The sequence below is a fragment of the Falco cherrug genome, chromosome 3 (genome assembly GCF_023634085.1).
Source record: "Falco cherrug isolate bFalChe1 chromosome 3, bFalChe1.pri, whole genome shotgun sequence".
Taxonomy (NCBI): Eukaryota; Metazoa; Chordata; class Aves; order Falconiformes; family Falconidae; genus Falco; species Falco cherrug.
Window position 1 is genome coordinate 32962072 of NC_073699.1, and position 23899 is coordinate 32985970.

At 39.7% G+C, this 23899-nt stretch overlaps 1 protein-coding gene across 9 annotated transcripts in view; it reads left to right on the forward strand.

Annotated features, from left to right (window-relative positions):
- Positions 1 to 23899, forward strand: part of RUNX1T1 (RUNX1 partner transcriptional co-repressor 1) — a 116194-nt gene that overhangs the window by 40334 nt on the left and 51961 nt on the right. For 8 of the 9 annotated variants that reach the window (XR_008731398.1, XM_014285158.3, XM_014285160.3 and 5 more), the window contains one exon: positions 22828 to 22965. Coding sequence is in view for 8 of the 9 variants with exons in the window: in XM_014285158.3 (XP_014140633.1) it covers positions 22828 to 22965 (138 nt within the window). In the remaining variant the exon portion in view is untranslated. Of the gene's footprint in view, positions 1 to 6626; positions 6722 to 22827; positions 22966 to 23899 lie in introns of those variants that run through there. The other variant, XM_014285159.3, reaches the window with a different exon arrangement.

Genomic DNA, 23899 nt, shown 5'->3' on the forward strand with positions numbered 1-23899 from the left:
CTCAGTCGTCTCTGCACCTCATTGCATTTTGCGATGTACATTTGTTCTTTCTGCCTTGAAGAGCGGGACCAGTGCAGGAGCAGCTTCCTCCTTGCTGCTGCTAACCCCAGGCCTTGGTCCCTCCTGAAATGTTCCCTGCCAAGTTCCTGGGCAGGGCAAGAGTGATGGAGATTACTCGTGTCTGGAATAAGCTTCCGCTGGGCAGTAGCTCCCCCCGCCAAGGGAATACACTACAGACCTGAGTTTGAGCAAGCAGAAGGAGGATTTGGATTCATGTCTTTCATTCCCAGTGTAAGGCTTCCACTCAAAAGACTTGAATAAAATCAAAGCTCACCCCTTCTTTCTCACCTAGCTGCGTCTTACGCAAACCAGTTCTACTTGCCAATCTTCTAAAGGTGGGGATATGGACATCTTTTCTGGAGGAGGGAGCAGTACTGTGGATCCCATGTCTCCAAGTTACTGAAGCTCTTGAAAGTCAGGGGTAAAGTGTCCTGTCTCCAGTATTTCCCTGTGGGTGAATTGTAGGCAGTTCCTAGTTAAATATAACTAGCTTGATACCATCTTTTCTGTCGTGAGATGTCTGCTACCTAATGGGAGGGTGTAGAGAAGATGGATGGGGCCAAACTCTTCTCAGAGGTGCATAGTGGTAGGGTGAGAGGCAGCAGGCTCAAGTAACGGACCATGATAAACCCCAAGCAGACACCAGGAAATTCTTCATCATAAGGGTGATCAGACACTGAAACATGATGTCCAGAGAGATAGTGGTATTTCCATTATTGGACACCATATTGGACAAACCCCTGGCAACCTGATGTAACTGCACATGCTTTGAGGCTGAAGGACATGGACTATCTGATCTCCTGAGGTCACTTCAGTTTTCATGATGATTCTTTGTTCTGTTGGATCAGATAGCTGTTTTGGATACCCAGTCTGAGGTTCTTCAGCCCTGTACACTGTAGGGGAGAGCAGAGGAGTCCATGGCATTGTGTTTGGTGTTGTGTTTCAGAGGAAAATTTCAGCAGTGTTGGATTCTGGGCACCTGAATTTGCTTATTAATTGCATCTGATCTGAAACGATTACTTGGTCTGTAACTTGCAGAATGAACTTTGTCAGTAGAGGAGAATTGTCAGGCTCAGTGCTGGCTGAAAGGGCTGCAACTCCTTCCCATGGTAGCTCGTGGAACTGTGCTTCCACATACCAAAGCTGAATTTATTTCTCTGTGCTGTTGGGTGTTTTTTTTATTTTTTATTTTATTTTTTCCCTACTAGTAAACTTGTCTTTACTGCCAGTTATAGGCAGAGTGTGGAAGCCTCGTGAACATTAATTGCAGAAAAAACTTGAGAGAATTTGCTGGAGACCCTGGGATTTGAGAGGAGCTGCTTCGACTGGAGGCTCACAGACTTCTTGGTTTTCTCCCTGTGCTACAGCACACCACCTGGTAGTAATGTTCTTGCATCTGGTTTAAGGCTGTAGTGTCAAAAGAGACACTGAATTGATCCAGCTTCTAAAAATCTCCTGCCCAAATTCCTATGGCATGAAGCTACAGCCCTACTTGAGCTTTTCCATGATGTTACATAATGAGTTGTGCATTTATTTCTGCTGCTTCTCACTCTTGGGATCTGGCAGTCTTGTGAAATTTTCATGAGGAGTAACTACCTGGTAGGACCCACACATCTGAATTAATTTAAATTATCCAGTCAGCTATTTCAGTATTAATGTAGATATATGTTCTGGAACAGTGCCTGCAACGTAACTGTGCTTTTAAACGGGCACAAAATGTAAATCAAAGGTGGCAGGAAATCTTTCTGAAGTTTGAAAGGAAATACCGTCAGCAGTGGACACAGTTATTAAGAGTACTGCTTGTATGGTTCTCATTCATTACAGACAACCCTTTGGAAGCAGACTGTAACAAGCTGTGCTGTATTTTTGCATATTGACAATACTGAGCTGACAAAGACTGAAAGAAGTGTGGAAATAGAAGAGCAAAAGGAATTAGTATTGATCACCTCTTGGAGGAGAGGCTGAGGAATAAGGAAGAAAAATGCATTTTGGTAACCCTTCAAGCATACTGCCAGTTCATGCAGATCTGGTGTAGGGTCAGGCGTGTATCATTCTTGGTTAAAAAAGGGGGTTTGCTGTAATGAATTGGGATTTGAGGAAGTGGGATTTGCATATGCTTAACTATAGAGGTTTGAAATGATGATGCAGGAATATATTTTGAAGTCCATTGCCCCTTCCAGCTTATTGATACATCTTTTCTCTTCTGCAGGTTAATGCACTATTCTGTCTTTATAAGTAATTCAGAAAGCATCTCTCAAATTTGACTTGGCACCCTTTCAGTTCTGATGCTTTATTGAAATTTTTCTTTATGTGTTTATAATCCACTTCTCCAAGCTCTGGGAGCCCTCCTGTGCATCTCTGGTGCAGGTTCTTGTAGTCCCCTCTTTCTCTCCGATTCTTCTAGCAGTGCTGGGTTCACTGTCATGCTCCTGTTTTGAAACCACATCCTGCTAAAGGAGTAACCTCCCACTTTAGTGATACAGGGCCTTTCCCCTTCCTTCTTTCAGATCTCTCCTTAATATGTATTTTGTGAGTTGTGCAAACACACATGACTCAAATAGTCTTCCTGCCGCAAGATTGCAGTTTGGAAAATGTGTGCACTCGTATCATATGAAAATACAGCCATAATTTGATTTTTGCTTCTAAACTGTGCATTCCAAAGATATTCTGGTGGCCCTTTTAAGCCAGGGCAGTGAGCATGTGTACAGAGCTTTGAATTTTCATTGTAGCTGTTTCATGATCCAAATTAATGCCATCTCCATAGACTTTCTTATATTTCACTTCCCCATATCAGTCCTGAATTTTTAAGAGAACTTTTTTTTCTTTTTTAAGGATTTTGTGACTTGCAGAGCAGCAGCCATATCATTCATGGTTAGCAAATACAAATTAACATTTATTGTTTTAATTTTATTTTTCCAATCCATTTCACCACATAATTGTTGATTGTGTAATTATATCTGCTAGCTTTGCACACACTTAATTGTATTCTACTTAGGAAAAAGTTTGCTAACTGAAGTTAGAAGAGGTCATTTTCTGTGGATAGTGTTACTAGGTTTTTTTAGCTACTTTGCCTGGAATTGTACAAGGTACACTATTTTTGACTTTGTAAACTGTAAACACTACAGTGTACAAAAATGATCTTTAAAAAACGTGGATGCGATAACCTTGTTCTTTTTGAGAAGGAATCAGGATTTGTATCATATTGAAAGTATACCCCGGGAAACACTGGGTGAACCATAGGAACTTTGAGAGTTACTAACACGGTAAAGAAAGCTGAAAGATTCAAGCAACTTCGGTTATATCTGTAAAAGAAAGGGTATATTGAGCTATCCAGTGAGGTCAGATGGCACTGTCATTGAATGGCTTTGAAAGTCATTGGTTTTCTTCTCAGAAACTGGTTTGCTATGTCTTTGGTTTTGGTGTTTCTGGTTTTTATTTCTCCACTGGCAGAGGGAGGACAGTGATAAAACTCAGTTTCTAGAATTCAAGTGGTCCATATTAGTTGAGTTCATCCTTCCATGGTCCTGTAGAATCTCCTCACTCTAGGGTCCTGAAAGAGAGAGCTTGTGTCAATCTCACTCATATTGGGTCTTAGAAGTAATTTGTATTACTTCATTACGATCGATATTTGGTTATTTTACACCAACATGGCCATTGGACTACAGTCCATCTTCAGAAACAAAAGCAAGGTCATTTGCAATTTTTAAAGGTGATCTGTGCAGTAATGAGTGTATATTTTACTTTTCTGAATTTCTAATAGTCAACACGAGCACTTTATTTTGTCCCCTTGCAAATGGAGAAGTGAGATGGTGGCCTCTGTGGGAATACTTTTTGTGTCTCTCATGTGAAAATTTTAAAATATTTTGAAGAATGCTTACCTTGTTTTGTTCATTTACTTACACCTCCCTTTACGTTATTCTCTGGTGGTAAAAGCAAATCTGTATTTGGGGTTTCTGTATTTAATAAGCAAGGCTGCTGCGCGGGAGATGAATCTGTGCATGAAACTCCTATTGAGAGCTTGGTCTGAAAGCAGTCTTCAGAGCCTGTATAGCAGGTTCTCTGCCGTCTGAGGGAGAGCTGGTGTCACAGTCTTTCTTTGCCCTCTTCAGACTTCTTTGTGTAGTCAGAACCGTGTCTTGGTGGAATAATGGTTGGATATATGTGGTTGCTTCTCAGCTGGCCAGCTGGGCTTCTTCCTCTGACATGTCAATTGGTAGAGTAGTAATTTCCAATTCCTTTCATTCTGAGGAAGGAAAGCAATGGTACTTCATCTTCAGAGACCAACAGAAACAGAATTCTTTATGCTGCCTTAAAGCTTTTGCTGCAAACCACTCTTGAGAGTCTGTAAAAGTTCCAAAGATAAAAATACTACCTACATTTCAGGTATCTTCCTGCATCCCTCCACAGAGCCACAAGAGAAATCATAGACTCTCTCCTTAGTTAACTTCTACATTGTTTCAGAAAGATCTTTGTGGACGCTGCTGAATAACTTGCTTTTTCTTGGAGGAATACAGAAAATCATGATGCCTTGATTTCATCCTGACACCAGCAAATATGATTGCATGGTTTTGTCTGGGGCATTGGTTCAAGACAGTCATGAAATAATGAGTGTCTATTACTTAATCACCAGGAATGCTTAATAGTTTTGTCACAAGTGTTTTTCTTTTTGGAGACTCGTAAGTGGTTTTGCTGTCTTGCCACACTAGATATAGAATAGGTGCCTTGATGAATTACCCAATGGGGATTCTGCTGCAGAAATTCATGTTTGCTGAATGAAAATCAAAGCCTTTTCTTGTCTCCTTTGGTTATTACAGTGAAGCTGCTGGTTTTTAACTATGTCTGCTTATGTTGTTGCATGCAATTGCTGGGTTTGGAGGGCTTTTTGCCACAAAGTATTATGATGATGCAGATGTTCTGATACTGTTTTTTAAAGCAGTTGGTTGCAGATCTGATGGTGAAAGATGGTCAGCAGCTAGCATATATCATCATCATCTGATCCAAACAGGTTCCTTTGGGAGTCAGCTGTACTGTTTCAGTGTGTTGTAATTAAATTGAGCACAGTTAAGGTGTCAGAAATTACTTTATAATACAGGATAATGGACTTAAATAGGCTTATTTGCACAATGCAAATCATAATCTAGCAAATTACCCTTAAAGGCTATATATTAACTAGCCCCCCAATATTCAGTAGGAAGAGAAAAAGGAAAAAAAATGGTCTGATTTCTGACTTAGTCCCTAGGACATCCTTGCATTAGAGTCTGTCTGGACATAATAGATGCTACAGTAAAGCCTGTTACTTGTGAATAACAGTCATAAAGTGTTTTGTTTGAAAGAAAAATGTGATTATTCTTTATTTTAGTGAGGATTGGATGAGTAGGGGGAAATCCCTGTTAACCAGACCTGTAATACTTGGAACAGTCCTTCTTATATATGCAACAGGTAACTTGTGTAACTAGCTCTTGCGAGGTTTTGACCAGTGTTAATTCCCAGAAAAGTTCCTGTGAGTTGTGAATATTCAGCATCTTACAGAATTAGGCTGTATTTATGAAGAGGCTAATGTTGTTAGGAAAATGATAGATTTACATGCATAGTAAGAGCTGTTTGTAAAACAGCAGGTGGTTTGTAAAATATCAGAAGTCAGCAAAATGTTTACTGCTGTGATTTCTTGCTGAAAAACACGTGAACATTAATACTTCAGATAAAAAATAACTGATTTGCTTTTCTTCAGCCATTTCAGGTCTTTCTTACTTGTGGTTTGAATGCACAGACCTCTTCATTTTCTGTCTTGAGGACCTGATTTTATCTTTTGAAGGGCCCAGCAGAAGGGGGAAAAAAAAAAAGAAAATTTTCTTGCAAACTGTTTATTTCAATAGGAGGCATATTTCTATGAATAGATAGGAAAAGTTCAGGTGATACCAGAACGTTTGTGTTTTAGTTTTGTATGCGTATGCACATACTTTCACGCAGAATACTAGATTACATCTCTCTTTAGTCATATAAAACCTGCTTGGGATTGAGTTCATTAATGGTGCAAAGCAGTATTAAAATACTACACTTCTTTAGAATGATACATACAGGTCTAAGCAGTTTTTTAGTTGTAAAAGCCAAAGAATATAATTATAATAATATTAATAATATCATTGATATTATTATTAACAATATTATCATCATTGTCAAAATCCTGTAAACTAATTTGCTTGTGTGCCATTTTCATGCTCCAATTTAGAATTAAACCCTGTCCCCTACCCAGTAAATGGCTGTTGAATTGTGTATGTCTTCTCTGAAAACGTTTCCAGTGTGGTGAAAAAAGGAATTCAGTTCAAAGATCTTTAATCCAGTTTCCTCTGGTTTGTTCGGTTGCACAGAAAATCTTACCCTTTGCCACTGCCCTTCAGTTCTTCATCTGCTAGTAGTACTGAGGGGGAAATTTGTGCTGCGCTACTTATGCATAATTTAAAACAATTGTGCTAGCTTTAAACCCGAAGTCTTTTTTCATCTATCATTTATCTCGTGATGTTATCTTTTGTACTCGGTACCCTTCACTAAGCACAGCCTGACACATCTTGTGGCCTTTACCTTCTGCGATAAAAAAGATTGAAAAGATGCATGGCACCACCTGGTGAAGATGAGGCAACCCTGGAGAACTGTGCTTCAGGAGCAGGTGACTGATGCTAAGAAATGTGCCAGTCTAGGGACACAGCTGAAGGGTTGTAGTAGGGAAGGGGGAGGGGAAGGGAAGAAAAAAAAAAGAGCAGGAACATTAATACATCTTCCTGAGGTTTGATGGGACATATACTGCCTACTGTTCCATCTGGTGCTTATGATAGCATGGCATATTAGCATGCTGCAAGTTCATAATGTATTCAGGGCGAGAAAGCGCCACTTGCATACCAATTGAGGCATCCTCTTTCTCGGAGCTGCCTTTGAATTTCAATGATGTTTATGCCTCCTAAGCCATGACTGAGCTGAGCATTTCCGCTCGGGGAGGAATAACAGTAGTGAGGGACTCTGGCTTGTGTGGGGTTTCTTTTCCCTCTCTTTCTTTTTTCCTCCTTTTTTTTTAGTTCTTCCTGCTATCTCCTTCCAATTTATTTTGTTTGGGGAAGCTTAAAGACAGGTTGAGGTTTTGGACTAGCTAATTACATAGTTTCTGCTAATATTACATTAACTTCTTTTTAACGTTGTAGTCTATTGTCTTTTTGCTTATCTCAAAATGCTCAAGCGCACTTTTTATGACATTTTGATGAAATTACTCTAAAAGCAGTGTGAGGAAGCATTTAAAAATAGCATGATGCAATTCTGCTTTATATTCAGGTTTCCTATATTGCTATATTAAAGAACAAACGATACCCTGAATTCCGCATTTCATGGTAAATTATTTGGGCCCTGCGTCTTCAAGACTTGATTGTAATTTCAGCTGTGCCACCATAATAGGATAAGTATCTGAAGTTGAGCAGGTAGGTAAGTCTTTGTAGGAGTGAGGTCTTTTTATTGATCCCTTGCAGGAAATGTACTGATATGTTCGTTTTATTTCTCCCTACCCTGTCCTCTTTGAAACTGCTGAGATTGACACTTGACTGGAGACAATCTCAAAACTGTGCCGTAGAAACTCTCGACTGCACATTTTGTTTCTGAACTTGTCAAAGATTGGGATCCTTTTATGGCTCAGTGCTGTGAATCGCTCTGCAGCCCTCCTTCCAGTAGGTTTTGAAAGTGTGAAATTTACACACAGGGTAGGGTATTTGATGTGGGATTTTCAAGTGTCTGGAGTAATACATGAGTACTAGGCACATTTGCCTTTGTTGGTGACTGTGCTTCTAAACGGCTTCATGTGTTTTGAAAGTCCTACCCCAAAAAAGGAGACTAAGCTTGCTGCTTGTTGTGGTTTAACCCCAGCCAGCAATTAAGCACCACACAGCCGTTCACTGAGTCCCCTCCCAAGCAGGATGCCCTAGGAAGAGATTTGGAAGGGTAAAAGTGAGAAAACTCATGGGCTGAGATAAAAGCAGTTTAAAAATAATATTAATACTACTACTACTACTACTACTAATAATAATAATAATAATAATTTTAATAATAATGACGAAGATGATGATGAAAATAACAGAGAGAAATAAAACCCAGGAAAGACAAGTGATGCAAGTGGAAACAATTGCTCACCACCAACTGACTGATGGCCAGCCAGCCAGTCTCCAAGCAGCAGTCCCCTGGCCAACCTTTCCCCTACCTTCATTGCTGAGCATGACATCGTATGGTATGCACTATCCCTTTGGTTAGTTGGGGTCAGCTGTCCCGGCTGTGTCTCCTCTACCACAGCCAAAACCAGCACACTGCTTGAAGAGGGAAGAATATAAAACAGTGTCTCTAGCACAGACCTCTGAATGAATGCATTTGGTATCTAGTCCTCCACCTGTACAGCTGGACTGTTGCTGCTGCCCAGAACCAACTGTGGTTTGAGGCTTTAGCTTAATCTTTAATGCATATGACTGTCATGCTAATAAAAATGTACTAGGTAGCACTTTGAACTCCTTCGCTCTAATTTAGTATTAATCCACTTGATTACTAGAAAAGAAAAGATCTTGCTATACTTCTGATACATTCTTTCAAATACATCCAGCCGTGACTTTTATAAATATATATTTTCAGACAGTCACTTAGCCACTCCTTGCATAGATAAGGAATGAAAAATGCATTAGTCATCTTGACAAAGAATAAATTGAATTCTTTTGGTTTGCTATCTGAATATCTGTTGTCTGATGGCTTAAGAACATTCCTTGTTTATTGATAGTGCATTTAGACCTAGGTATTAATGTCTTGGCTTAAATGCTAATTTTTTTTTTCCTTAATACATTCACGAAGGCTAATGTTACTGAATAGGAATGTGGAGGAGGTAGTGTGGGTAATTCAAGCAAGTTTAGTCAGCACTTACAAGATTCTTGAAATGTTTCTTGATGTCCTACAGAACTGTTAACATCTGCACGGCTTGTGAGAAAAGCCACATTTATTACAGCTGTATGCTAGCTAGAATGCAGAAGAAAGTGGGGGTGGGGGGGGATCCGAGTTGAGAATGAAGCAGCTGGTTTTCAGTACAGAGATTTATAATTTTACTCTCATTACAGACCAACAGTAAACTCTACTTGGACTCTTTTGTATCAGCTTCTTTGAGATGGCAGGTTGAAGGCTTAGGAGTTTAACTTTCACTAGATACAGTCCAACAAAATACACACAGTTTAAAAAAACTCAAAGCTTCTAGATAAATAATCATAAGTGAAGTTCAGCATTTCAAGGAGCTGCTCCAGTATGACATAACATGATGCAGAGCATGTGTTTGAAGTCTACATTTGAGATGGTTAAAAAAAAAAAAAAAAAAGGAAAGATAGATTGTTTTAAACAATAAGAAAAAGAAACAGAAGTAGTGAGAGAGTAATAAATGACAAGGCTGCTTGGCTCCCTGCAGAACCTACAAGGTGATGCAGTTTCTCATCCCCATTCTTGTCAGGGTTTGGGGTTGCTGGAGGAATGGAAGGTATGCCAAGAGACTCCTGAGATCCCAGGCCTGACTGAATGGTGTAATAGCACCTTTGCTTTTACCTCTTCTTTTCTCTCTTTTCGTGCTAGAAGAGGAAATGAGGGAAGAACAATCAATATCAGAATCCCATTTTCTGTTTCACTCCTTCCTGTAAAAAATCAGATACACATTTCCAGAATCAGGGGGTTTTTTGGGTCCTAGTTTCATTCCCTGCTCACCCATTTCTTTCTCAGCCGTTAAGATTGAGATTTAAACCCAAGCTATGCCAATGCTGTAGCTGTCTGTTAGTTGTCACAGTCTTTGTTCAATTTCAGTTAAGCTTAAAGATTTTTATAGTTTTGTTTTCTCATTTATCTGCTCGATGAATGGAAGCTGGTATTTCTTTTGTTTCCTCTGGTTAATGTGGCTTGGTATGCTTGCTCTTACCTTTTTTCCCTACACATTTTAAGTGAGCCTATTCTGGTTTTGCTCAGTTAACTTCTTTACAACATGCCCAAGCCATTCACAGTGGGAGTGCCAGGATTTGTTTCTGTGTCTCCTACTGTTTCTTAACAACCTCAGCAACTGAGGAAGCTGCACATCTACCTCCTGTTCATTATTGCTCTTCTTAAATAGTGGCTCTGAATAATTTTCTAATATTTTCTAATAGAAAACCTATTCCGTGTTCACTTACAGCGAAGGCACAAACAGCTACCCATTAAGAAACAGGGCCCATAAAGACCGTTGTGATGAAGAGCATCCTCTTGTTGCAAGAACTCTTAAAAAGAGTTGGCTGAGGTATCTTTATCTACTCACACGTTTCTGCTGTTCATACTGTGATCTATAGCAGATGTCCACTCTGATAACCTATTATACTTTTTATCCTTTCTATCTAACCTTAGACTTTTTGCTGTTACACCCATCATCATTTAATTATAGCATGTGGCATTGTAAGAGCTCTAACATGTAATTGCTGCCTTTTCTTCCCATTCTCCTGACACCAGAATACAAGCAAAAGCAATTTTTTTAACATTTCAGTTATGAAAATGACTGCATTTGATTCATCAGTGTTTACCACCTCATACCTTCTGAAGTGATGGTCTTAGTTTCTGAAAGTTTGTTTCCACTTAGTCTTGTGGAAACACATTTTATCTTAATTTTGTGCAGATTGTTGGCATTGAACAGAATTATGTGCAAAACCGAGTAGCTCTTTAAGTCAGGGCTATAATCACTTTTGGAAATGACCTGTTAAGTTTCTAATAGGTCATTTGTATGCACAGTTACTGAAGGTGTTTGCTCTGTTGCAATAATTATGAAAAAGATAATGGATGGGAACTCATTTGGGGACAGTTACTCTTGTTAACTGTTCAGTATTTTATCCAGGTACTCCTGTTTTCCCTTTTTAAAAAATTTCATTTCATAATTTCAGAACTTGCCTTGGATAGTTGTTGCAGTTTAGCAGTTCTTTATTTCTTCATACCCAGGCAGTTTAAAGCCTACCAGACAACTACTAATGTGTTTTACATCTTCTATTCCAAGTGAAGACCACAAAGAAACGTCCTCACAGGAGATCCCAGTACAGTCACTATCTCTCTGTGCTTTTGAATTGCTTTTGCCGTTGGAATTTAGCTTTATTGATATGTATGTGGTGCCAGAAGGATGCTTATAAAGATCTATGCGAGCCATCTTAGTAATTTTTTCCCTGTATTTCTACCCTGCTTGCCATTTGATCTGTCTGACTGATTATAGATGTGAAGAAAATAGCAGGTTTTGTTTGGTTCTCTGTGTGTTGGTGGCCCCGCCCCCCCCCCCCCCCCCCCCAAAAAAAAAAATATTTAAAAAATTAAATTTTGGTGGAATATTTTCAAATTTACGTATAATCACATGGCTGTATTTTTGTGAACACAATCTGGGTTCCTATGACTGGATATAGTTTGGAATTGTAGGCATGCCACCATCTGATGTGCTGTTTTGAGTACTTGACACAGAAAGCTGTCTCCAAAACTGAACTGGGGGGGAGCAGGTGTGGCGGAATTTGGGAGGAGGGGGAACATCTGACTTGTTTGGCCGGGGTATATAGGTGACAGTAGGAGACACTGACAATAGTCTTCTGTTGCAGCCAGTACTGCCTAGTTATTCTTTTGAGGAAGAACTGTCTATAACAAAAAATTTAGAGAGAAATTGTTTGTTACTGTGCAAACAGCAGCCCATACTGATGTATACATACACAGTATCATAAGCTTCCTTCCTGTATCACCATGGCTGAAGTTAACTTTTGATACTGGAGAGAACTTTTCTTAAAGCATCTCCCTTTGGCTTTCTGATTACCTTGCTATTTGTTTTGAATTTCGCGCAGGGAGTGGGAGTTTTTCCCGGGCAGCTGCACAATGCCAGCTCCCACTAGTGGTCAGCAGGCGCCCGTAAACAGTTTCCAGCAACTGTTCTTGTCTTTCTTGACATGTACCCTTTTATCCGACACTCCAGTGCCGCCAGCAAGCACAGAAGGTTCGTCCCGGGGCTGTTGCCATCCCATGGGAAGAGCCTGCCCTGCTGCCCTCCCAACCACCCTCTGCCCCGCCACACAGTTTCTTTCTTCCTGTTGAATATGTGGTGCTTAGGGACGGGCTTTAGCGGTGGACTTGGCAGTGCAGGGTTACTGGTTGGGCTCAACGGTCTTAAAGGTCTTTTCCAACCTAGACAATTCTGTGAATATTCTCCCCTTTCTCATAATAATGGCTCCTTTTCTGGTTAATCCACTTCTCACTGAAGCAAAATGTATCTATCCAGGTAGACCCAAAGCCAAGTGTATGGTGTTTCTGTAGCACAAAGAGAATTAAATCTGCTTTTCATAAGATTCTTTTCATGTACATGAGGTTCTTTTAATGTCTAAGAAATCATACTGAATTACCAAGGGTTAAGTGCATCCGCGTTGAACATTCAGAGTTCAAATGCATCAGACTTCTTTACTTTGTCAATATTTCCCTTGCACTTGTGGCATTGAGTGGTCTCTCTCTGGTGTCTGACTTCTCACCCTGTAGTTTCACCTCCATTTAACACTCCCTTCAGTGTAACTGTAAACTATTTCTTTCTTGCAATTTTCTGAAGCAGAATGTAAAAAAAAAAAATAAATCACCATAAGTATATTTATATACAAAATCAAGTAAGTAAACCTAGCTTAAATATGTGTTTAAATGCACGTGCACATACACACGCAAGTACACATATAGGCACGTATATAGAAGTAAGCCATGGAAGCTGCACTGATCCACAAAGGTCAATATTAAATTGCTGTGTTGGAGTAGTGGGTTTAGCTGGCTTGATGAAAATGAGGTTCTAAAAATACAAAAACCTTTTTTTTTGTTTTTGTTGTGGGTGGGGGAAAGAATACATTTAATTTGAATTTGCTGGGTATGAAATGAAACATGTTTTGAACAACTGTCAAGCATGGCATTGGTATGACACCTCAACTTGTTTTAAGTTTATATTTTCTGTGAATTTTGTAATAATTGTTGATTTTTTTTCCAGTTCAAGCTTCAACTGTATGCTTTTGTTGTTGTTGTTGTTGCAGTCTGATATTTAAAATTCAAATCAGAGGGAAGAAACTTTAAAAGAAGGAAGTTTTAAGTTTTATTGTGCAAGACTAAGACTGCTGTGATACTTTAAGGTCTAGAAATGTCACGCGTAATTGTATGCCCTGTGAGTGGTCTCATTTACCTATAGCTGTTTTCATTATCTGTAGTTAAGCACATATTCTGAGTGTTTCTGGGGGTGGGGTGTGCAAGGTTAACCTGATGCCTCTCTTCCTGTGTTGAGACCACCTGATTTCTGTGCAAGTGTGAAATTTCTGTGAATTCACTGGCTTCAGAGAGGAGTTTAATCTGGTTTTACATTTGTTAGTCTGATTTTACATGACATGCACAAGTTTCTTCCTTTCTCTTTCTTTGCATGCTTATATTATTTCAGATTAAGTTTTAAGTATGCATATGATATGTTAGGCCAAAAAATTGATTTGAAATATGCATCTGGTTTTGCTAATGGTAACATTTGGTTTTTGCTTGTGAGCTTATTTGTCAATAAGTAATATTACCTCATCTAAGAAAGTGTTTGAGATGGAGGACCTTAATTCCGTGTGAAGTTTCTGACATTCGCTCTCCCTCCTCCCATCTCCCCGCTGCTGCTTTCAGGTGCAATCCACTACCCAAAATAAAAGACAGTTGGTGTGATATGCAGCATCGAGGAGGAGCTGACTTGTAACTAATAATGAGTATTTTCTCACACTCTGTCTAGACAGTCAGTCATGTAAACACAAGATGTTAATGGCATCATCTGATGATCTGAAATGATAGTCTTCCAAAGTGTGTATTTCCACAAATGCCTAAGTACTGATTAGGGTGATAAATTGCACTACTTGAAGATTGTCAGTGTATAATACCAATATAGGAGAAAAGCCTATGGCTTCACTTTTCTGTCACTGGCAGCGGCAGTAAGTAATAGTGGCAGCACCTGAGTGAGGGTTTCTGGGGGAAATATGTTTCATTATCTATTTTGTATTGGTGGATTAATACCTGTCTTGGCTGGCTGAATAGAAACCAAGGCGTTAGTATGCCTGGCAACTGCGGACCGCCAGTTCTCGTGTACACCAGCCAGGCTGCTGGAGCAGTCGGATTGCCGGTGGTTCTCATGAGGCAAAGGACCTAGATCTATATGGGAATGTTTATACCATCTGACTTAGCAGCCTTAGGAATTAATACATTAGAGCCTCTAACTCTTCAATTGAGTATATGGGAAGTCTGACCTGCTAATTTAGCTGACCGCGTTAGATGGCAGAAATTAGCAGCCTTCCTTGGACTGGACTGGTACTTGCTGGAAAGGAGCTTTGGCGGCCTGTGCTGTCTGTCTTATGGGTAAGGTCTTGCTCCCCAGGCCTGTGCATCTGACCGACAAGAACAAACTTTTCATTGTTTGAAATATTACTGGGAAGAAGTGGGTTCTTGGATGGTTAAAATGGCGCGATCTGATAGAGATGGGATTTGAGAGCTTGATCCATAAGGTGAGGAGCAGTCTGTCCCAGACTGGCCAACACCACTCCGTACCTTAAAGGATCTTGATTTGATCGTGACAAATTCCACAGTTTCAAACCAAGCAAAGCCAGATGTATATCCATTACCCTCTCAGTAGTCCCTATGTCATCTTTTCAGATCTATAGCCATGGAAATACCACCTCTTACACCCATGTTTGATTCTTTTTGTGCCTAAGGGACTTCTGGCATGTTTTATAAACATAAAGCAGTGCTTTTAAAAGCACAGCCATAATATCTTTTTTGCTGGCAGAGTAATTTAGTTCTTAAAGTTGCCCTGAATCTCAATAAGTTATTTTAGATTATTTTATCTATCTTGTTTTGGAGACTTCAGTTCTAGTTAAATCTAATGGAATACTGGTATCAGTACTCTCCTAGGACCTTTCTAAAATGGGTAGAGCTATGCTTTACATTTTCTGTAAGTGGATTAAAAATAAAGGAATTAATATTTATTTTGCTTCAGACTTTTTGGTGTGTGTAACAAACTATTTGCTGTTAATTTAGGACCATACAAAACTTTGGATTAAAAACATAAATAGGTTTCTGGAGAGCAAGTTTGGAATTTTAATTTTAACTGGTGTTGGGAGAGAAAATGTTCTTACTTCTGGTAGGAAAGACATGTGCTTATGTGTGGTTGGGTACGTAAAAGTATACAAACGATACCGATTAGATGCTGATGGCATTTGAGTTTCCTAGATATCATTCTAAATTTATCTGTAGTTTGTCAAATAACATGCAATCCTGCATGTCTACTAAGTCTTCCGGAGAAGATTGTACAAAAAGGAAGCAAATTGCTGGTTGAGGAGCCTTTGGGAAGCTACATCCGAAAACACCCCCATGGTTTCCTCTGTAGGTATAGGAGCAGTGAAGACAGTGATTGCTAAGGTGGAGAGGTTGTCACCTCTGTAGCTTGTAGAGGCATCCAAGGAGTGGGTTTGACCAGTGGTTGCTCTGATTGCTCTTCTGCGTGCTGGAGGTAGTGGGCACCTCTTCTTCACTTCACTGGGACCTCAGCGTTCAGTGAGCTGGTTTTGGAATAGCAGTAGTAGTTCTTGTGACATGGAAGACAACCACTCGAAACACACAGTTCTGGGTTTGTTACTTGTCAACAAAATGAAGTAGAAAAGATCCAGGAAACAGTGTAAACAAGAAAATAGTATTTTGATACTGATTGTGGGATTGTTTGCTTATTAACTGCATTAGTTATGCAGACATAGAGGCATTTTTGTGACGGTTGGTGGGATATTTAGTATAAATCCACATTGTCTTTGCCTTCATTACAGGCCAACTAGTACATATTCAGCCATGACAAAGGGAACTTGCAGACTATTTTCTGAGGACTTATGGAAACTTAGGTCAGCTGCCACAATTTGGCCCTTGTTTTGCTTGTCTGCTCTTGCTGAAGTATTTCATAAATGGTTATGGTGGTAATAGGTCTAGATTTAGAATGCATTATTCTTCTCTGCATTCCTTTGTATGTTCAAGTGATTTTGCATGGTAAAATTTGCAAAGCCAGGAAGGGGGAAGGAGAAAAGAGGCGTTTTTAAAAAAAAGGTGCAATTCTGACAGGAGTCAGTTTTTAATTATTAAATAACTGCAAGCGAATTTATGATAGTTTTGAAACTGTCAAAATGTGTCAGATTGTTAAATGAGAGGAAAAAGATTTTTTTTCACCCACCCCCCTTTTAAAAAATAAAACTATATGGCAAGACAAGTTTATTACTTTATTACTTTCAGGAGAAAATATGTCCAAGCAAAGCCAAGCCGTAACATTTTTGTCTCAACTCTGAGATTCAACTTGTGCCTTGCTTATTTTATAACGTGTAACTGTCTGGCCTTCAGCTGCTAAGTCATGAGTGTGGGACATAGTTTTTTTGCCAGTCAGAACCCCTCACCTTAGAGAACTGAAACTGAGTGCTTCAGCATTTTTGGTTCATTGTTATGAAAGTAGGACCAGTCAAGGTACCATTATGGACGAAGAATATGTCTGTCATTCACTTGGTTTACATCATCCCCAAATTCTTCCTACCAAAACCGGGAGGCAGTAGCACAAAAGTCCTTTTCAGCTTTTGGGAGACAGAATGGAGATTGCGTTATTTTCAAGGGTTTTTTTAGCACATCTGAAGAAAGCTCTGATAACTTGGCCTGAGATAACCAGGATGCAGAATTTCTTCTGGCTCCCGCATACTAAGTAAGAAGAAATGGGTAAACTGAGTGTGCTTTCGTTTATTCTGAAAAATAGCTGGTGATGTGATATGTTCAATTATCTGAGCAGAGGAGAACCAAGATAAGGCAGCAGGAAAGTTGTGATATTACTCTTGCAAAAGGGTCATTTCAGTATGTGAGCCTCATCCTCAGTGTGCTATAAGGGCAGTGAAATGTGTCATCTTGAAAACTTGGCTGTGCATGTTCGTCACTTGCCCCACATGCATTCTCTTACTCCTGGTGGATAAAGCTCAGTGGATAAAGCTTGCAGGGGTAATGTTTTGTGACAAAAGACAGAGTCTGAGTGTCTGAGCTGCTTTCTGATACTGCCCTTCTGCAAATCACCTAGGGAGTAAAAGTTCTCCCCTGGGGAACTGTTAACTGGGTGATGTTTTCTTTCTAGGCCAATAACGTGACTGGATCTGGTGCTGACAGAAAGTTATGTCTGTCTTACGCCCGTGTGAGGTCAATTGTTTGTAGCACAAAAACATCCATTATGTTTAGGTCCTTGTTTATTTGTTAAGAAAAAGTCAAAAGGGCCAAGAGATGAATGAAATGAAGACTAGACCAGTCTCAGGTCTCAGGCATGCTTGGCAGAGAGAGGGTCTGCAGTGGTGTCATCCAAATGTCATGTTTTATGGCTGCATTGTAGGACTTCCAGGTTTCCCCAGATGTGCAGCACACGGGGTAGACAGGCTTTGGCATATATATCAGCCTTATACTGTGCATTTGTGAGCAAGTCCTTTTCAACCAAGGCAGATACCTTGTAATACTGTCCTACTCTGTGTAGTGGCAGATCTGAGTCAGGAGCTGTGGGTCTCCACAAACACTGCCTTGTAATGGTGCTGCACAGCTTGGCCAAACCTGAAGGAGGAAAGGTTCTCTACTGACTATAGCGTGACAGCATTATGGATGACAGAGGTGTGTAATTTGTTCTTTTAGGGACACTTGTGGGTTTCTGTCTCCCAATTTGTACTACTGTGACTCTCAACCTGTAGTTGCTTGCAAATTCCATGCTATGCCTCTCAAAATAATAAAAATGAGTCCAACGCCATTTAGGTAACCATCATCACTATTAAATCCCATAGATTTAGGTCTCAATTCATATAATTTGGGTGGCAGAGGCAGTTTTTAATCCCATGTGTCATATTCAGCGTTTGTTCTTTCTGTGAGTTTAAAGGAAACAAGACAATGGGCAGTTTTAATTTGGCAGCTTTTATTTTTATTTTTAACATGTTGGCACAGAAGTACTAAGTACTGTACAATCAATATAGAGCGTCTTTTAAGAATCTTTCATGCCTGAATATACATCTGGAACTGTTTGTACTAACTAAAAGTAAAATAAATGCCACAGTGTATTATACCATACTTTTTTTCATTTAAAAAAGGAAATTGAAAACACACCACTCCTAGAAATGCTTGACATTGAATTGGCTATTGAAATGGTATCAGTAAAGTATTATATATTCCATATTTTGTTCCATACATCAGCTTTACTTGATGCGTTAGACTTGGATGGGTGCCATGTGAGCTGAAATGTTGCCATATACGAAAGACCGCCTTGTTTTAAAAATGGACTAAATCTTTTAGGGTACAGGAAGTCAAGTCAGTCAGTTTGAATACATGCATGTCTCTCTTTGCCCCTGCTCCTACACGTTTTACTTTGTCTCTTCCCTATTCTTCTTCAGAGGCTGGCTGTGCTTACGATAAATATCAGTGTTCCCCTAACAGCTAAATATAGTGGTAAAAATAACTCCTACCATAAAAACTGAATGAATGACGAGAACAGTATAGTTTCGTGAACCAAGAAATCCACATAAGAAATATCGTAATTTAAAGTTACTTTTACAACATTCTTTAATTTAAAATGGAGCAAAATACTTCTGTGGTAAAATCACTGTGCTGTAAAGGAGATTCAAGAATGTATATTTCAAAATGTTTGGGTTTTCTTTTTTTCTTTTTAAAATATAATCCAAAGCAAATGCAGTAGATCTCTGCATACTTGAAACATATTTTCTGAATTTATCCTAAGTCTCTCACTGCACCAGAGGGTTGTGTGTATGGATTAGGACTAGACCATTATTTCACCATCTATCTCCATCCTGAATTGATTGCAGCAAACACTGCAGAATGAATTGCAGATGTCTCCTTTTCCCTCTGGTTTGGAGGACCTCTGGTTTCAGCCCCATTTGATCCGAACTGGGCTAAGAAGTGCAAGTCTGTCACAGTTTACAAGGATTTGGTGGAAGAAATCTTTGCACCTGAAAGAATTTACTCTCTTTGTATACAGAGCCTGCACTCTTAAATGTGTGATGCTGTGGGATACTGCCTGTATGAAACTTTCTGGTGTTTCCCTGCTAATTCAGGATTATTGTTTGAAATGTCAGAGTCCAACAGAAACAAAAATAAATATCAGAAATAGCTTTGCAAATGGGGAATTTGGTTTGAAATGGAAGAAGCCTAAGAATGTGTTTGAATTCAAGAAAATAAGCAATTTTAAGGCATGGTTTTCCTTAAAGTTCTTCCAAATTTCAGGCAAAGTTCCATGTATATGCTCCTGTATTATAAAACCAGAGCAAATGTACATGAAATCTTATACAGGCAGGTTTTCACATGTGAAAAATAGTTTTTCCTCTTGAGGCATTCTTTCTTGCCCTCCCAAACCCTCATCACCTCTGAATGTATGGATAGCAGAATATCCACTGAGAGTTTGTATGAAAAATGTCTATACATAAAGCCCTCATGGAATAACATGATTTAAGGGAAACTCAGCTCCTGAATATGATTTAAATACCACTTTACCTTTATCTTTCTTACCAGGCTGCTTTTCAACAATGACAGTAAACAGTGAAAAGTGTTGTTGTTGGGTTTCTGGTGGTGTTTGTTTTTTTGTTTTTCTTTAATTAAAAAAGTAAATAATTATTTGTAGAAGCTGGAGTTCCAGGCTAAGCATCAGACGCTACAAGCTTTAGGAGTTCAGATCACAAGAACTGCTGCCACTTTTATCAGCAGTGGCTCTGCTTTGTGCTTCATCACCACGCCATTCCCTGAGAGATCTACCTCTTAAAAACAGAGCTGCTGAGGTTGTGGGTGGTGGGACAGAAGTGGGTGCAGAGCTGCTGTAGGTAGGTGCTCCCAGCCCCGTAGCTCCGTCAGAGGTTGGGGAACCAGCTGTAGAGGCAAGGAACAGGTAATTAGTATCAGTAAGAGCATATGGCTCCTGCAGGAGTTTTGCTATTAAAGAAGATGGAAAAGTGGGATGTAAAGGCTGTTCTCCTGGGTGGTGTGGTGGTGGTGGTGTCTTCCAAGCACGTGGAAGAGCTTTGTGTTTTGCATTATAGTTCTTCAAAAGCCCTTCATGCCCACTCCCAAGGAGAGTCTCTGCTCTGACAAGATAATCTTATACCCTGGTTAGAAGTGTTTTGAGATGTGCTTGAAAGGAGCCTTCTATCTCCTTACAGAAGTCAGGGCTAGGGAACTTACAGATGACCAGAGATAAATCTGTCTGTCTGCAATCATGCAGTAGCAGATTGGGGTTTGGGGCTTTTCAAGGGAGAGAGAGCAAAGGGAGGTAGCTTGAGGGTTTTTTTACCCCTAAGAGGTCCAAAGAAAGGTAATTAGGAAAACCAAGCCCTAATGTCATGAGATTTATAGGAGAAGTACAGGGGTCTGTGGATAATTTCAGCGATCTGCAAACTGGGTGGCAGACACTGAGGGAGTAAAAACCAGTTGGATCATGGTAGGATGGCAATCCGAAATTGGAGGGCAAAACCAACACACTATTTCCCACTACCATGTTCAATTTAAGTAACAAAACATTGCCAGCTTTTTGGGAAAGCCTCCCCCCTCCAATCTGAGTGCGTTTCTGATCGAACCTGAACTTTGAAGTGCAGCAAAGGAGGGGAGCAGGAGCCGTACAGTTGGTTACAGGCTTGGGATCGCTTTTAGTTATCAACAGCTGAATTGGAGGATACAGTCTGTGCCTGCTCGCTGCGAGCAGCAGACTGTTAGAGGAGCTCGATTTCTCTCACTCCTTCTTCCACCCACCTCCATCTCCTCTGTGCGTGTGTCTGCGCTCCCACATGCTTCAAATCTGTGTACCTGGACTGCCTTCCTTAACAGTTCAATGTGAGTGTTAGCAGAATGAAAACCAGATGGACCAGCAGTTCCCACTGTTATCTCCCCACCAGCTCTGGCAAGCCTCCCTTTCTCTCTCCTTTCTTGGCATGGCAGAAATATTTGCCTTTATTTAGGAGGGCTTGGGCTCACTGCTGTGCCTCTTTCCCTCTGTTGCAACATGAGCTGAAAGCTATTTATTCCCCTGTTGCTGAGGTTGGTTGAGGTGAGTGCAAGATGAATTCGGCTATTAAGGAAGCAATTAACATTTCAAGACAAGTTTTCGTAGTTCTTTATATTAAATGAATGGCTTGTTGAAGATATAGATTTAACTGTTTTAGTGTAGTGATATGGAAAGGAAATTTATATAGGATATGTTTAAAAACTTGCTTTTGTTTTCCAGCGTGTAATAATTTACTGTTGCTTGATTTGCAGATCAAACTGCACCTGTCTCTGTAGCAGCGCTAATATTTAAGCTAGTAATTTTGGAAACTGTTCCCTACACAACTGAGGTTTACTAACCTTAGATCAACACTACAGATCCTATAATACTGTGTCTGTATTCCCTCATACTGTTCTAGGGTGTTTCACTGCTCATCTTCCCCAAACTTAGAAGGAAAGCATGTCGCAAAGTGGAGTGACAGAATGTATAGAACATGACAGACTTTGCTATTGTCTTGAATTAAATCCACAGACTTACATGCCTACCCATTAGCAGCAACACTTACTTGCTTTGCAGAACAGTGTAATGGATTGCAGGAAGGCTTGTGTAGAACAATATATAAACCAAATAATTCTCTCTCCCCCCTCCCCCCCTCCCCCGAAGAGATGGAAGAATTTAACTTACACCCATTAAAAGCTAAACTTGATCTTACTCATCTTTACTCAAGATGGCTCGCTAAACTCCTGGCGAGAGTAAGGAAGACTGAATTTTGCTTTCAGTTGTTAAATTTTTGCCCATTCTTGATAAATGAAACAAAAGGGTTTGTGTGGGTTTTTTAAGATTTTAACATAGAGGTGTTGAAAAAGATGTTGGAAAAAAAGATAATTCTGTAGCTTCTACATCAAATATATTGCATCTTTAGTTCTTTAATTGCAAGAGAACTGTTAGGTTTTCTGCCTGGTTTTGCCTTTTGTTTTGTTTTCTTGGGGAGGTGTGTTTCTACTTATCTTGCAGGTTTTGAACGTTAAAGTTGTTAATATGTGAAGGTGCAAACTTAGATGCTTTTAAAAAAAAATGGTGCAATGATATGTGTGTGTGACAATTGACTGTGTTTATTTTTCTGGTGAATGTAAGAATATCCAGGGGCAGGGTAGTAAAGTGATCCAGGAGGCTCCTGGTATTTAACATAGGTATCTCTCCATGATTACTAAGAGAAGTGATGGAGAGAGCAGCAGGTATTACGAAGAAACATGAAGAGAGCTGGCTTCAACTAATATCCCACCCAATGTCTCACCTGTACTAAAGGGCTTCAGGTTTTAGTTCTGGAAAAGCTGTCATAGGGGGATTTATTACCTTCATGTCTCTTAGTCTTTGGTTTTTTTTCCTCCTGGCTAACATGAGAGCCTTGAAGGGAGGTGGCATTATTGCAGCTCCAGGAGTGCTTGGGGGTTAGCATCTGCACATGCTAGAAATAAAAACAAAAGATAATGCAGCACTGCTGCAAATGAGGTCTTGCCATCTGTGTTACGCCTTCTTAAGTAAGGTTTAGATGATGTAATTTGGGAAGAGCACACTGGAGTAGATAATCAGGTGTAATCTTTTGCGGCAGATGCTGAAATGGCTCACTTCTTGCAGTAGCTTTTAAGTTTTTGTCAGAGGGGAAATAAACCGGTGTGTTCCTGTGGTGTGTGTTGCAGATCGCACTGAGAAGCATTCCACAATGCCAGACTCACCTGTGGATGTGAAGACACAATCCAGGCTGACGCCTCCAACCATGCCACCTCCTCCCACTACCCAAGGAGCTCCAAGAACCAGTTCATTCACGCCCACAACATGTAATTAGACTTATTTTCTTCCTTTTTTTCCATATTCTTTCTATTCTGTATATAAGAAACCAAAATACGTGGAGGGAAATGTGCATAACATGGCAGGAGCCGCATTTGGTTGTACTGCAATGACGTAATTAAGCAAAACTAACACCACAACAAGTTAAGGCATCTTTAAGGTATTAAAACATCGAGCTCAGAGTTTGTTGTGTCGTTATTTCATTGAAAACTTGGCCACAGTGTCAAAAGAGTGAGCACTAGTTTCCCATGTACTTAATGCTTAGATCAGTCCTTCTGTGGGAAGTACAGAAAACCTTTTCTTTTATGCCACTCTTGTTAAAAGAGTCCCGTTTGTATAGAAACTTTGGAGTTTTTGTTTATGTTTTTGAAGTGGGGGTAATTCATAAAGAAAATACTTCTCTTCATCCCACTCATCATTGAATTAAGAATTTAGATTTAAGTGCTATATAATGTCTAGTTGATATTGATATAAAACCAAAAATAAAGGCCTTTTGTTGGTTTATCTAGAGATTTTGAGTCTGTGACCACTTGCCTTCTCTAAATCACTTGGGGCTGCATCTCTGTCTCAGTCTATTGATGTAAACACACAAGAAACTACTAGTCTTGATGGAATTACTCTGCATTCGTATCAGTGTAACTTGAGATTTGAATCTGGCACGTTGTCTGGACTGTTCTTTTCACAGCCATGAAATGATCCACATTTCTCTTACCAAGATTTAGCTGCAAATTTTTTGGGCTCTTTTATACTGCCTTGTAATAGTATAAACATGAGAATGTGTTTACATTTCACATTTTAAATAAAACATTTTTAGAACAGTAGAATACATATGCCTAAACAGAATGAAGGCAGCATCTTCTATTTGTCTTGCCTATGTCTGTTTAGTCCCTTTTGGTCTGTTAAATGCCTTATTTAAAATTCACC